The sequence below is a fragment of the Trichoderma citrinoviride genome, assembly GCF_003025115.1.
Source record: "Trichoderma citrinoviride strain TUCIM 6016 unplaced genomic scaffold BBK36scaffold_14, whole genome shotgun sequence".
In the NCBI taxonomy this organism is placed as follows: domain Eukaryota; kingdom Fungi; phylum Ascomycota; class Sordariomycetes; order Hypocreales; family Hypocreaceae; genus Trichoderma; species Trichoderma citrinoviride.
Window position 1 is genome coordinate 94,373 of NW_020194722.1, and position 14,874 is coordinate 109,246.

Sequence of the window (14,874 nt, forward strand, 5' to 3'; positions counted from 1 at the left end):
GGGGGAAGAGGAGCGAGGCTGATACGGCTCGGGCTCGGGCTCGCGTTCACGTTCGCGTTCGGCTTCACGGTAGTGCTCGCGTTCGCGTTCAGGCTCACGATAGTGCTCATCTTCCGGCTCTTCGGGCTCCGGTGGCTCGGGAATGTAGTGGATCACGGGGGGCTGCTTGTCCGCGAAACGGACGGTCGGTCTGGGCGGGGGAGACGACGAGGAGACGGAGCTCGGGGGCGAAGGCACGGAGTCCTTGTCCGAGGGGGAAGGTGACGAGGATGCTGACGAGGCAGCTGAGTAGGACGAGGAGGTGTCCGAGGAGGCACTCGACAGCGAGGACGAAGTGCGCGTGAGCGGCTTGTGGGCGTCATCCTGGGTGGCGTCGAAGCTGCGGTCGAAGATGGACGAGGCTTCGTCTTCGCTCTCGTCGTAGTCTTCGACTGTGGGCTGGTAGCGCTTCAAGGATTCCTTGGAGAAGGTGTCTGAGAGAGGCGTGGGAGGGCCATTGTCTGAGGAGACGCCGTGGCCAGAGGCTGTATCGTTGACTATTTACCATGTTAGTATACTAGGTAGTTCAATATATAGATTCCCTTTTGTGAGATTCGACTTACGCTCGCCCTTCACTTTGGCCACCAGTTCGTCCAGCCACCGTGAGTTCCACTCCTCCATGGCGAGCCCCCTGACAACATCCTCGACTTGTCTGTCCTTGTCCTTCATGTCCTTTCCCCTTTCCCGCTCTTTGGTATCCGGGTTCTTAGTATCTGAAGAAGCCGGAGCCGAGGCCGAAGCAGACGTCAAAGCAGACAAGTCGCTCCTAGTCATGACGGAAAGCACAGACTTGATGATATCCCTATACGGAAACGACGACGACGACGATGAAGGCCTTGCCGACGGCTCTCTGTCTTCCTCTCTCCGGTAGGACCTGGCCTCTCTTTTATCCTGCTCGCGATAACTCGACTGGCTGTCTCGCCTCTGCTGGTACTGGTGCTCTCTGGAGGTGTGCAGGGACCTGCTGCTGCTGCTCCTCTCGTCACCGCCGCGCGACGTTGGCGAGCTTGTGTTTCCGTGTGCCGACGGCAGAGGGCCGTGTAGGACGGTCGCCTCGGCAGACATTTTTAGTTGCTGTGTTGTGTTGGGTTTGTTGTGTTGTTCTTTTTGCTCCGGGGGAGGACAACGGAAGGAGTGTTCTTTTTTGGAGTTGAGGAAACACTGCGTTTTGGAAAAGAGGTGTAGCCGGTGTGTCCAAGTTTTGGAAACGTTTAAGGGTTATTGGGTGAGTTTTTTTCTTGCGGTGTGTGGTTTTGGTTGGTTAAACCGGATTGACGGTGTTTGACGTGCCCGTTGGTGTGGTTGAGCAAGATAGAGTATTAGAGATTTGAGATGAGATTTGAGAAAGAGGCGGTGGCGAAGAAGAGGAGGAGGAGGAGGAGGAGGAAGAGCGAAACGAAATCCGGCGTTCTGCTGAGGGATGAAAGGAGGAGTAGTTCGAGTGGGTGAGAGTGTGAGTGTAAGTTGGTTGTCCCTTTGTGAGAGCGATGATCAAGAGAGAGGATAGAAGGTGTAGTGAGCTTCGACAAGAGAGGAGCGTTGTGCCCGTCTTTTTGAGGCTTCACAAGCGTGAGGGAAAGGTCGGCTTGCACAAGAGTTGTACACGAGCACAAGCACGAGCACAAAACAGGGGGGGGCCGGTTATGATAGGTGAGAAGAGGGAAAACCAAGTTGGGGAAGCACGAGGAGGTATTTGATGAAGTGTCAGTCGGTCTCAAGCGGGAAAGGTGTGTTCAGTGGAACGAAGTCTGCATGTGTGTTGCTGCTTGGGGCCCTGTCCTGGTGTCCTTGTATATAAGAGAAGTTGGTGAGGTGGGCAGGGGGGGGGGGAAGGAGATCAAGTTGAGAGTGAGGTTGAGTGGCTACGAGAGAGGGAAGCACAACATGATGACATCGCGGGCCCTTGTTCTTTTTTCTTGTTCAAGGGTTATCAAAAATTTTCTCTTCTTTTTTTTCTGTTCTATTCTGCCCTTTCCTTGGGTTGTCATTCGTCGCCCTTCTTTTTTTCCTGATTGTACCCGGGGTCTTGGGCGCGAACAGAGACAGAAGCAACCACGAAAGCACCGGGGCGAACCCAAAAAAAGAAACCGGACTGGCGTCTGTCTATCCTGTCCCGATCCTAATCCTCGTTTTCTTCACGGTACATGGCTCTGCTGCGCGTTGTTAATGTAACCTGCATGTACATTTCGTTTCGCCCCTGGCATATGATGGATCCTCGAGCACTCCGTAGACGAAGGACGAGAAAGGAACCTGATTTGGTTGTCTCTGTTCTTCCATTTGCCTTGGCTTTTGGCCGTTTGGCCACTTGGGCTCGGTTTTGGGTTTTCCATGCCGCACTATTACGTGGTCCTAGCACGAGGACAAGAACAAGGGTCCTGCTAGAGGGGTTGGATTTGCCGGGAGAGAAGAGAGCAGGGTTGCATTGGTGTTCGTATGCTGTTTTTCTTCTTCTTCTGGTTGTTTCGGGGCTGCCCAAAGGGCGATACGCCTTTTGCTCTGATGTTTCTTGTTGCTGGGGCTGGGGGGCTGGCTGTTCTTTGTCGTCCTGTCCTCTGTGCTGTTGTGTGCTTGGGTGAGACCAGGGCATGTCGGCTTGGTTGGCAAGGTTGGTCCCAAGGTGGAGCCAGCTGGACAGGGGGGAAGGGAGACCCATAGAAGATTTGCATCATGGGCTGTTTTTTTTGCTTCGCTTCTTGGCTTCTTTGATGCGTGGTCGATCTGGGTTGGTTGGGCTTCTGTGGCGGGAGTTGGGTCGACGTGCATGAGAAGTGATGTAAGTTGGCCGAGTGGAGGGGGGAGGGGGGCGCCTCGGGGCTTGGACGAGAGAGGCTGAGGCTGCATTTCTGCTGTGATGGCTTCGGGGGGTTCTTGGGGATGTGATAGGAGCGGCTTTGGTTTTGTCAGTCTTTTTTCCTTTGTGATTGTAGCGTGCAGCATGTAGATGTAGGGGAGATATCATGCTGAGATTTTGTATGTATGTTACAGAAGGGGGAGCAGCATGTGAAATGTGTGTAGGTATGTGCAGTGCGAGTATGTATATCAGACCACGGTTCAGCATACGTGTACCAACTATATAGAGCAGAAAGGGTATAAGTCAGAGAGAGGCTTCACAGCAGCAGCAGCACAGCCTGGGCACAACAAGGACAACAGCCCCCCGGCTACTGGGATACATCCTCCTCCTCCTCCTCCTCCTCCTCCTTCCTCTTCCCTCTTCATCCTCACTTCAGCTAACTTCTTCCTCGGTTAAAATCATCTGAACAGCTCAGAGAACCCAAAGTCGAGATAGTAAACACAACCGTGCCATCTGTCCACTCAAGCCCGTCGCCACATCTGCAAGCCTCACTTTCCCTTCGCCTTTTCGTCTTTCCTCCTCCTCCTCCTCCTCCTCCTCCCCCTCCCTTGCTCCATCCTCCCCGGCTGGCCGTCCTGCACACTAGACTCGAACCGTGTATGTTACAATCCTAGCACCAGACACTAAGTCCACAGCATCCCCCCTTAGGCCCGGTTTTTAGGGAATAGCATCAAACCAACCCTCCATCAGCTCCGACGACCATCCAGATTCGCTGGTGTAACGATGAAGTAAGCCAGAGCCAGCAAGGCCGACCCCGACCATGGCTGAGAATGCAAGGGATGGGCCAAATACGAAATACACATCTCACGACGTTGCCCATTCCATCGGATAATTCTTTTTACTAGATACTACTACGACTACTAGCCTTACCTGTCTTGTCCTGTCTTGTCATGCTCTGCCCTGACTTCTGACGGCCGCACTGACCTGGCCTGGCCTGGCTTAGTAGCTAATACTACTGCACATGTACGGTACAGGTGAAGCAAAACCCAAGCAAGGTACGAAAAGAACCAACCAAGGGCGTCCGTTCCGAGTGCTGCATGTCGTCATACTTGTAGCAAGCTGTCTTGCCTTGTTTTGGCTCTACTACTACCTACGATACGATGATGATGGGGGAGCGAAAAGTTGAGGGTGACGGAAGCATCGGTCTTGTGATTTTCAGCTCTTCCAGCTCGAAAGTGTTTCGATTCGTTTGTTTTGGTGTCATTCTCATGCACATGCAATGGGAATCCTTCTGCATAAAGGGATTCATACATCATAACGCGCATGAGATGTGCATTCATGTACTGATATGTATGGTTATCGACGGATAATCATCATCACCATAAGCAGCACAACTCGACTCCAAACCTCACTCTCACAAGATATACTAACACTAACCCCAATGCTCACCCACCCATCCACCTTCAAAAACCGTTGGATTTACTTACATAGTCCCTTTAACACCGCACATCTTTCCCAGACTCTCTCTCACACTCTGTCCATCATAGTTTGCCACAGTCTTTTCAAACCGAAGAGACACAGCATCCATAGTAACGCACCCATGCGGTGGAAAGAAAACACCGGAATGATCGCCATACAAAAAGCACCAAATTCAGTGTAAGCCAGTCCGGTGTTTTCCTTCCACCACTTGCGCATTTACACAACACACACACTGACTCTGATCTCGTAGCCCAAAGTTCGCCATCGCCATCGCCATCGCCAGACAAGTGCTAAGCTTTTCAATCCAATCCAAGAATGCACACGCCTTTGCCGATCGCCTCGTCCTCAGGCGTCCACGTAGCGAATCCCCCGTCCCTTTGATCCGATTAGGAAGGCATCTGGCCTTGTCTTGCTTTCTTCTTTCTTCTCACCCCTTGTCCCCCCCCCCCCCCCCCCCCCCCCCCCCCCCCCCCCCCCCCCCCCCCCGTCCCAGTTCTGCTCTTCAAAACCCATCAGTTCGCCGGCCGGGCCGATGCACATGATAGTTTTAGCCTTGGCTTGATCGTAGCCCGTAGCGTAGCTCCGTGCTTTTCGTGCAATACTCCATATACTACATACATACAGGCAGGCGATTTCTTGGCTTGCCGATAAGCTGTGGATGTAGGACCATCTCTGCCATCGTACATACATGGGCTAGTTCGGCTATCAAGCTATGGAATCGTGTTGGCGTTCGTGAGGGGGGAATTTTCCCCCCATCCAAGCCCATCCTAGTACACACTGAAGACAAAGATGCAAATCACAAAAACAGCATCATGCAGGACCCAAAGCACTGCTGTATGAGAAAAAAAAAAAAGGGGGGGAAACGGCGGAGAAAAGGGTCCAAGCGACGATGCTCTCCGTGGTCTCGCATCTCGAGAGTTCATGCACCCCGTCGTACCTGCAAGGCGGCCAACAAGAACAGCAAATGCCCCCTTCTGAACAGAGAGTACGGAAGGACGGAGTTAGTTCACAAAAAGAGGCATAACATTTGATGATAGTAGTACGTAGTAGTAGACAGTTTGCACAGAAACGCGGACGAGTGAGTCACGCAGACGGCAGCAAGCTTCAAACACACCTTCAAATCCCATGACAAGTGCCAAAGGAGACAAACATCCGATCAAAGACAACGAACCCGGAGAACAGCACAAAGAGGACCGGGTGGCGGTGAGCATGTGGAGCAGAGCTGGAAACGACAGCAGCATGAATGTCCTAGAGAAAGAATGAGGCTGTCTCGCGTTGATTGGACATTGGCAGCATTGTTTGCCTCTGTTCCCCTCCGATGCCGTACATACAGTACATGCTCTGTGCTGTCGTTTGGGGAGTGCATGTGCGTTACAGCTCAGCGTGAGGCAGGGCGATGGATGCCAACAAGGGGGACCGTCAACGGGTGGATTCCATGGATACCTGCAGACGGCGATGCAGATGGGGAGGGAATCGATCGACTTGCTCATCAAGCATGTGCATGTGTCGTGGTAGTGGTATGTAAGTGTTCGTGTTCGTGTCTGTCTGTGTCTGTGTCTAGCAGGAGGCACGGGCTGTGCAACCCGGCAGCGGCATCGCCAGGCTTGCACCATGATCCCTGTTTCTCTGTCTCTCCTTTGTCTTCATGTGCTGCCGTGTTGTGGCCCAGCTATCCAGAAAGTACATACATGTGAATAAGGAACAAGGTTGAAGGTATGGAGTAATCAGGGAATGATGAAGCAGTAAGACAAGAAAAGCGAAGAGAAGAGAGACGAGAGATGAGAACAAAGCAGAAAAGAGAGGGCGATTCGAGCAACCCCAAGTCAGCAGAACCAGCAGAACCAGAAAAAAAAACAGCCCATCAAAACGCCATCAGACACACACGCAGCGCACTCACACAAGACGCACCTCGTCCTTTACACGACGCCAAAGTCACATCATACCTTGTACAGCAAATCGAGAAACCCGGTAGCCAGATCAACAACGACCCCCTTGTTCGGCAGCGATCCCGCCACGCCGTACAGCGCAGCCGAATCGCCCATCGCCTTGCCCTTGGCCCCCTTGCCCTCCACCAGCCGCACCCTCTCCTTCTCACGCTCTTCTTCCACCACCGCCTCCAGGTCGCTCACCAGCCGCTCCCACACCTTGACGATGGGCATCGTCACGGCGACGTGGATAGCCGGCGGGCTCTGCAGCGCGTTGAGGTGCCAGCCCTTGGCCGACATGCCGTCCGCAATGTCGTACACGTCCAGGTTCTTGGCCGAAAAGGCCACGACGGAGACGAGCGGCTTGCCGAGCAGCTCCAGCTCGCTGCTGAGCACGGGGCCGTTTTGGATCGCCTCGGCAATCTTCTTGGTCGTCCCCACAATCTTGACGCAGGCGTCCACGTAGCCCGTCTCGCCCAGCCGCATCATGCTAGCCCAGCAACCGGCTATCAGCGCTCCAGGCCGCGATCCCGCCATGCCAGGCGAGGCGTAGACGCCGCCGGCCCAGTCGGGCGAGACAAAGTACTGGTACGACCGCAGCTCCGCCGTGCGGTACAGGACCGTCGAGCTGCCCTTGGGCGCGAACCCGTACTTGTGCGTGTCGCAGCTGATGCTCGTCACCCCCTTGAGCCGGAAGTCGAACGGCTGCGTCTCGAAGCCCGCCTTGTCCAGGCAGGCAATGACAAACGAGCCGAGGCAGCAGTCCACGTGCAGGCACAGCTTCTTGCGAAGCGCCAGCTTGCTCAGAGCCGAGATGTCGTCGATGATGCCGTGCGGGAAGTTGGGCGCAGAGCCCACCAGCAGCACCGTGTTGCGGTTGACCAGGCGGGCGACCCTGCGGACGTCTACTTGGTATGTGGGAGCAGGGCAGTCTACGTAGTGGATCTTGATCTTGAAGTACTCGCCAGCCTTGCGGAAAGCCGTGTGGGCAGTTGCCGGCAGGATCCTAAGAAAGCGAGTATCAGTATTCCGTAGGTTTGCTTGCAGAGAGCAGACGCCCCAACTTACATCTCAGGCTCCGTAATCCCACGCTCGTGATAGGCCTTTTGGCGCGCAGACAGCACAGCCATCAGGATGCTCTCGGTTCCGCCCGAGGTCGTCACACCGGCAGCACCAACAGGGGCATGGAACAGGTTGAGCACCATGCTCACAATCTCGGCCTCCATCTTGCGCACGCCCGGGAAGACGTCCGGGTGGATCGGGTTCGCCACGGTAAATTTGCCAAAGGCCTCCGTCTGCAGCTTCAGTAGGTCGTCCTCGCCGTGATACACCGCGCCGGAGACGTAGCCGTCCTCCCAGCGGGTGTGATCCATGTTGGCCAGGGCGTCGAGCTCCGCGCGCACCGCCTCGTCCGTCAAGCCCTCCTTGGGCAGCGCCAGGTACTTTGTCTGGCCGGGAGGTACCAGCTTGTTGGCCATCTTGTCGAGGGATTCCTGGACCTTCTTCTGCACCTGGCCGCGCACGCCCGGCGCTCGTAGGAAGTAGCCATACAGCGTGCGTTCAATGTCGCGGTACAGCTCGAGAATGGCGCCGATGATGCCGCGGCCCTTGAGCTTCCACCAGAGACGCCGGGTCCACCGGAGGACGAAGTAGAAGAAGATGATGTTCTTGATGCTGTTTGCAAGACAGAGGTCAGCGCAAGAGCGTACGCAGCAATTGGAACCAAATGATAGCCGCAGAGACCGTCATTACAGAGCTCACAACTCACAGGTCGATGTTAATGATGCTGAGCGACAGCGCCTGTCTCCGGCGCTTGACGCTCTCCAGACTGCCGCGGAGGCTCTGGGGAATGCGCGAGCTCCCGGGCATCGTGGCGGCCGTTTGTCGTGTACTCGGATACAGTCGCGAGGATCACAGAGTCACGTATCGAACGATGAGGAAGATGCTGAGCAGCGGGTCAATTCCTCGCAGCCGGCATTATACAAGAGAGGCCCCAAGCTTCCCTGTCCAGAGGAGAGTATCGAATGGTTTGTTGAGGAATGGAAGAGGGAAGTTTATCTCGTCCGGGAGCAGCAGAGATGATGCACCTTCAGCTTGAAGTTGCCACTAACACGAGCTACGTCAGACGCAAGTACCGCTACCGCCATATTGCTGCTGCAGAGTACACTGTTCCCGCCGCAGCTGATAGTGCGGGTATGTACTCTGTACGTCGAGCTATGCCGCACATGATGCGTGCTCGGGAAAGAGCAACCTGCCACCTCGGCTGAGACCAACTGAAATGTTGATAAATGCCACGCCGAGCTGATGTGCTGAGCCAATGAGAAGCGTCAGAGTTGCTGAGAGGTGGCCATTAGATACTTGATGGGGGTTAGTGCCAGAATTGGAACGCATCTTCACGTGTGCGGAGGGGAGCGAAGCTAAGCCTAGATGGGATGACTGTGGAGGGCAGAAGAAACCCGCCAGCCCGCGGACGCCGTGATGGAGGTGGAAGAACCGGAGACACTGAATTTGATGACATGAGATTGACTGCTTCATTGGCCTTGGTGCTGAATACGAGTGACATTAGACATGTTGTTACGGAGTAGTTCTGAATAAAACCCGCAATCTCAAGACTTGATGTGCAGGGCGTGAGATGGACATTCGTTAGCGGGGGGAGCAAGACCGGCCAAGTACATCAATTGGACATCTGCTTTGTATGTATCACACACCGAAGAGCAATTGCACCTGATCAGAGAATAGAGTAACACAAGAAGGATTGCGATAACAGAATGCAGACGAGGACTTGTGATGGAAGTCGTATGCCAGGGAGTATTTTGATGTTGAGACACCCTCTAATTGCTCTCTGGTCTAGACAGAGAATACATAGATGTATCAGTCAGCTCTTCCTATAAACATCAGAGAGCCTCGATGCGGCAAATCTCTGCTACAATCTGAAGTAATGTTTCTCTTTAATTCATGGGCAAGCTCTAGTATACTTTACCACAAATTCGTTGATCCTAACCCCTCAGAGTAGGTAGCCATAGCCGAACCGGGCAGAAAGAATTGTAAGAACAGATCATAAACCACGTAGAACTGAATCTTCATGCCAACTAGGTATTCGATACAAGAACAATACGGAAAGACATAATTCATCAGCATAATACAAAACCAAGAAAGCGTACCTATTCGCTTGGATCCCACAGCCACCCTTCGAATATACCTAATACTTGGCGATATAAACCTCCAGTAATCAACTCTCCAACTCGCTGTTGTCTCTTCCTTCGTCTCGCTAGTCTCGATCTACCAGTCGCGCCATAAACCTGTGATCATCTCTTTGTTTTAGCAGTTCATCCTCCAAGAAACCGTCAACGACACGACACGTTTGTTCAACCCAGATAACGCCGTGGATATAGACTCCAGAGGATATATGCTCCGAACGAACGCCGGTATTACGCAAGTTGTTTCTGATTCCCTTGCCGTCCGCCGCCGCCGTCCGCCCGCTGCCCCTCCATATGTTTCCCAGTCTTCTTTATGTCTTTCCCTTGTTTCTGTTTTGTAATTATTTTTAGCCCATAATGTGCCTCCCGATCCTTCGTTCCCCGTGTTCGCCGGATATAGATAAAATTTCAAGGTCTCTTCCCATGTTGATGGATCACACTGACGAGCTCCATTTCTGATAGTAGTTTGCAGACTCGGTCTCGCAGCTCTGGGGCCCCGATTTGGCGCAGCCGGTGAACATGACGACAAAGTCGCCGTCTTGGTAGGCGTCGCCTTGGTCGGTTCGCGTGTAGGGGCCGAGCGCGCGTTGCGGCACGAGTGCCAGCTTCGAGAGAATGGTGGGATGCCATTGGACGATGTGTTCCTGCGTTCTTGAATCAGTCTCTTCATTTCGTCCAATTCCATGACTGTCGAATTTGTAGTACTCACCAGAGCATGTCTCTCGGCCTTCTGGAAATTGTAGCTTCGGTAAAGAGGATCCATCCACGTCTCGAGCAAGAACTTGCCCCATTGGCTGTTCCTAACCACAATGCTTCCGGCCACCAAGCCCGAGCTGTCCTGGCTGACAATGAGATCGACCTCATCTGCCCTTAGGTGCGAAAATGTCTTGATGATGCTGTCGGGCGGCACGACTGGGTAGTTTTTGATCATCAGGCTCTCCAGTCTTCCACGATTCAGGAGCTGTTCCTCCAGCGACCTGTTCATGTCCATGATATAGGCGTCCTGGTCGAGGTACCAGACGAAGCGGCACTCCGGGAACTTGCTCAGCGCATGTCGCATGGCCATGAGTTTCGACCAGGACTGCGGCGCTCCCTGGGTGTCGTAGTCGTAGGCCTTGACGATAAATGCCTCGTATCCTAAAGATTATGCATGTCAATGACTGGGCACAGCATAGACCAAATCGAATCCTCAGTGGGGGAGATCAAGGCTACCCACCATGTTTGGCGGCATACTGCTCGCGGTTCTCCTTGATCGTCTTCAGGTAGGCATTGGGATATTGCGTCGGGTCGATGACAGTCACCAGCACGACTGGCGGCCGGCCTGAGGGCACGCGCTCAGGATCGGGGCGCGGGACCCGCGGATTTGAGAAGAGCCAGAGCGTCGCGAGCACCAGGAACAGGACAATGCCAATCGTCTTGATGCGACTCCTCCGCAGGCCGGGCAGCCGTGTGGATCGAGGGCGGAAGGGCGGCGGGTTGGAGCTCTTGCGGGAGGGATATGCGAAATGCATCTTGTCGGTCGAGGCGAGGTCAGACGAGATGAAGCGGCGGGATCGTGGACGGTTCGGCTCCGTGACGGCCGTGTGTGTCGGCTGGGGTCAATTCGATTCTGGCGTGTCTGCCGTCGTCTTCGTATCCTCGCGGTCTTGCAAAGGCGAATTGCGCCGCGATTGTCTAGGGACGGATATTGTGGGATGCAGGCGGCTGGGACAAGGTATGTCGTTCTCCTGAGCCGCTCTCGATCGTGCGGCTGAGGCCAGCTGTGCGACAACCGCGATGAGCAGGGCGGGGGATCCGAGAGTCCTATATCGATAGCCGATGATCCTCCCAGTTCCTCAAAACGAGTGGCAGAGGCGACGCAAAGCAAGGGAAAGTGAGTCTGACGGGCCGCTGCGAAAGGCGTTCGCGCGCGGTGAGGCGATGGCGATCCCTTATGCTTATGACATTTGTGGCCATGTTGCTAGGGGTTCTTTTTTTGGGGGTACCTTTTGCCTGGGAACACGAGCCGCTGGCCTGGACTCGGGGCCGGAGGTACGAATCGCCGGGCCAGCCAATTGATGCCATCAAGATTAGGTTCGGTTTGATTGCAAAACGCCGTCCTCGTATTACTGCAGGCTGCATATACGGAGCTTGAGATTGCGGCTAGTACCAAGCTGGAGATGTTATTCAAGTGCCGTTGAGAGTGGGTGGGCTGGTATGTTGATAAGGGGTTGTGACCGTGACGATGTTGTTGGTGATTAAGTCAGTTTGCAACTTGGGGAGCTCAATGGGCAGATATTCTCGGATTGCATCATTCACGTCCATACAATTATAAAACTTGGGGCACAGATGTTGGGATGATTGATCATCTTGTATTCAAAAGAAGCAGTCATGTTTATTCGCAGAATGTGCCGGGCTGTCCCACTGACGCTGCTCAGGACAAGTGTACATGAGGCGTACGGAGCAGATACTTGAGGGATGCGAACGTCTTGGACACCCGAAGGCATCCTCAACGTCACGCAGACGCACCGGCAAATCTCACACCAGGCCAGCGAGCAGAGGACCAAGACGGCCGCTGCTCAAGGCGCTGGCGGAGCGTCGCTATCTGCACGCAGACTAGTTGACTTGACACGGAAGAGCGAGTTCGAGGCAACTTAAGAGTGTGCAAGGGGGCAGTTCATAGGAAGAACGCTGCGCCCAGTAAACATAAAGAGTAAGATCGCTTCAAAACAGAGATTCATCATATATCCTTCTTCGCTTCGGGTATTCCGTCGTCGCCGTGTTCATCGGCATCGCCGTCGTCACCATCCACGTCCAGGACTCTCTCACTCACGTTCTTCAGCAGGCGCTCACTCAACTTCCTGACTCCTTTCCAGATCCCCACGAGGGTGGTAAAGGCTCCCATGAGTACAAAAAAGAGACTGATGTTCTCCACTCTGGCCCTCCCAGTGCCCTGGCGTCTGCCAGTTCCCGTCATGCTGCGCAGGTTCCACCAGTGCCAGGGCGAGAGCGCAAACATGGACTTGAAGATGCCAACGAGACCGAGAGAAAAGAAACCCTTGACAAAGTGTTCGGCCCACGTCGTCGGGGGTTCCCAGTCTGGCTCCCTCAACGCTTCAATATCCGTTACGACGCTTGTAACGGCATCGGCAACGGTACCGACAGGGTCGAACCAAAGGTTGTAGAGCGGATCTGCCAGGAAACCAAGGAAGAAGATGCTCGTCAAAAGGATCAATACTGTCAGGCCAGCTTGGGCCCATTTGCTGCTTAGCATCGAGGCCCAGTGGAGGCGAACCAGCCGGTAGGAAAACTTGCACGTCGGGCATTGCCAATAGTTTCTCTTGACAGTTGGATTCGATAGGCGCCAAGCATTGAGACACCCCTCGTGAACGTACTTTTGCGATCCCTTGCACTTGCAGGGGGACAGAAGTTTTCCTAGCTCAGGGTCGTCGGACACGTAAGTTGGCCTGGTCGACTGGGACGAGTTGCGAGGAAATCTTGGCTCCACGGTATCCAGGCAGATCCGACATGTTCGTGGATTGTATCGCCTGTGCGAACGCCTGGCGTCTGGCGACGGTTGAGCTTGAGCAGACGTATGCTCTCCGGCGCTGTCAGATGTCGGATGTTCATCGCGATATGCCGCCGTCCTCTCGTGAACCGTCGCTTGATACGGGGTTCGCTCCCTCTCTCCGAACCATTCCATCACGGCTGATGTCTCGGCGACGAATATAGGAATCTAAGATTCAAAGTGTGACACGCCAACAGGATATTGCTTCTGGAATAGCTGACGAAAGAAAGCAGCTTTGAAAGACAAAGATAGTGAGTGGTGTGCTTCACATGGTAGAAGATCTCGGCAAGCTGTTGGTCAAGCAGCAACGCGAGAAGGAGAAACTGGAAGAAAACGGGGGGAAAGGCACGCGCCAAGTCTTCACAGAGACGGAACTAGAAGAGGCCACTTCATCGCTTTCAGCCTCACATTCCGGCTAGCCGATTCCTCCGACTGCGTGACCGCGAGAGATGTATGAATGTGCTGGGCTGGGGTGGAATATTTGTTGGAACCAGGAAAAGCTGCACCAAATTGATTCAGTGGGCGGGAAAAGAGGGCGCCATGGAGCTCCCCCACCGGAGTCCGGCCGAACAGTAAGTCCGCCGCCCACTGGCTGGCCCGAGCTTGACGCGCAGCTTGAGTGTGCCTGGCCTTGATGCTGGAGGTGGGATTGCATTATGGCATACCTGAGCAGGGCAGAATAGCTTCACCTCCAGCTCCCGCAAACGCATTGCAGCACCGCATCTCTTCGCCCGACCAGCCCGCACAACAGCCGACTCGCATCCAGCCATGGCGGACAGATACTCCTTCTCCCTCACAACCTTCTCGCCCAGGTACGCCGTGGATGACGTCCCCAGCTGCCAAAGACCCCTCTACTGACTGCTTGTGATGATGATAGCGGCAAGCTGGTGCAAATCGGTACGCACTTTCCTGGGCAGCCTGCCCCTGCCATGTCAAGGCACCGAATGAAATATTTGGGCTGGAACGAGACTAACATGCAGCTTTCCTCTCGCAGAGTATGCTCTGAATGCCGTCAACCAGGGCATCACTGCGCTGGGTATCAAAGGTAGGCTGGACTGCCCCTCGCAGGCGACATGATCGACCAGGTAGCTAACGCTGCAGCCGCACAGCTACGAACGGCATCGTCCTCGCTACCGAAAAGAAGTCCTCGTCTCCCCTCGCCGACCAGAGCAGCCTGTCCAAGATCAGCCACATCACCCCCAACATCGGCACCGTCTACTCCGGCATGGGACCCGACTACAGAGTGCTTGTCGACAGAGCGCGCAAGGTCTCCCACACAGGCTACAAGCGCATCTACAACGAATACCCTCCCACCAGAATACTCGTGCAGGACGTGGCCAGAGTCATGCAGGAGGCCACCCAGTCGGCTGGTGTCCGGCCATACGGCGTCAGCATGCTGATTGCTGGCTGGGACGAGGGCATCGACCCTGAGGAGGACGAGACTGAGGTTAAGGAGGGCGAGGAGGTGAAGAAGACAAAAAAGACGGGCGGCATCCACAAGGGAGGACCCATGCTGTACCAGGTCGACCCGACAGGCAGCTATTTCCCGTGGAAGGCCACGGCCATTGGCAAGAGCGCAACCAAGGCAAAGACCTTCCTGGAGAAGAGATACTCGGAGGAGCTCGAGCTGGAGGATGCCATCCACATTGCTCTGCTGACGCTCAAGGACAACATTGAGGGCGAGATGAATGGTGACTCGATCGAGATTGGTAGGTCCCCCGCCATTTGCTATTGATTCGCGGCTGGTGATTGGTACTGACCTTCCTTCAACTAGGCATTGTTGGCCCCCCAGCTGACCACCTACTGGGCGTCGAGGGAGTCGAGGGTGCCACGGGCCCCCGGTTTAGAAAGTTGACTCCTCAGGAGATTGAGGATTACCTGTCAAGTCTATAATAG

At 54.6% G+C, this 14,874-nt stretch overlaps 5 protein-coding genes across 5 annotated transcripts in view; 1 reads left to right on the plus strand and 4 right to left on the minus strand.

Moving 5' to 3' along the window:
• BBK36DRAFT_1182581 (hypothetical protein) overlaps positions 1-1,104 on the minus strand; it is a gene marked incomplete at both ends in the record, with an annotated part of 2,509 nt that extends 1,405 nt beyond the window's left edge. Inside the window, 2 exons of the mRNA XM_024896315.1 lie at positions 51-536; positions 603-1,104. Coding sequence (XP_024746342.1) covers positions 51-536; positions 603-1,104 — 988 coding nt within the window. The remainder of the gene's footprint in view (positions 1-50; positions 537-602) is intronic.
• Positions 1,105-6,246: 5,142 nt separating this feature from the next.
• On the minus strand, positions 6,247-8,103 carry BBK36DRAFT_1162326 (glutamate decarboxylase/PLP-dependent protein; the record flags this gene model as incomplete). The annotated part of the gene is made up of 3 exons (XM_024894433.1): positions 6,247-7,240; positions 7,303-7,908; positions 8,003-8,103. 3 exons carry the CDS (start codon positions 8,101-8,103, stop codon positions 6,247-6,249), a joined length of 1,701 nt encoding a protein of 566 aa, XP_024746343.1.
• Positions 8,104-9,865: 1,762 nt separating this feature from the next.
• On the minus strand, positions 9,866-10,942 carry BBK36DRAFT_1127624 (glycosyltransferase family 34 protein; the record flags this gene model as incomplete). Its single annotated transcript, XM_024891529.1, has 3 exons — positions 9,866-10,075; positions 10,141-10,568; positions 10,648-10,942. The coding sequence occupies 3 exons, from the start codon at positions 10,940-10,942 to the stop codon at positions 9,866-9,868; spliced, it is 933 nt and encodes a 310-aa protein (XP_024746344.1).
• Positions 10,943-12,150: 1,208 nt separating this feature from the next.
• On the minus strand, positions 12,151-13,113 carry BBK36DRAFT_1127259 (hypothetical protein; the record flags this gene model as incomplete). The annotated part of the gene is made up of 1 exon (XM_024891477.1): positions 12,151-13,113. One exon carries the CDS (start codon positions 13,111-13,113, stop codon positions 12,151-12,153), a length of 963 nt encoding a protein of 320 aa, XP_024746345.1.
• Positions 13,114-13,735: 622 nt separating this feature from the next.
• On the plus strand, positions 13,736-14,871 carry BBK36DRAFT_1182595 (20S proteasome, subunit Y7; the record flags this gene model as incomplete). Its single annotated transcript, XM_024896316.1, has 6 exons — positions 13,736-13,790; positions 13,856-13,875; positions 13,973-14,023; positions 14,088-14,425; positions 14,480-14,687; positions 14,753-14,871. The coding sequence occupies exons 1-6, from the start codon at positions 13,747-13,749 to the stop codon at positions 14,869-14,871; spliced, it is 780 nt and encodes a 259-aa protein (XP_024746346.1). The 5' UTR covers positions 13,736-13,746.
• Positions 14,872-14,874: the final 3 nt, after the last annotated feature.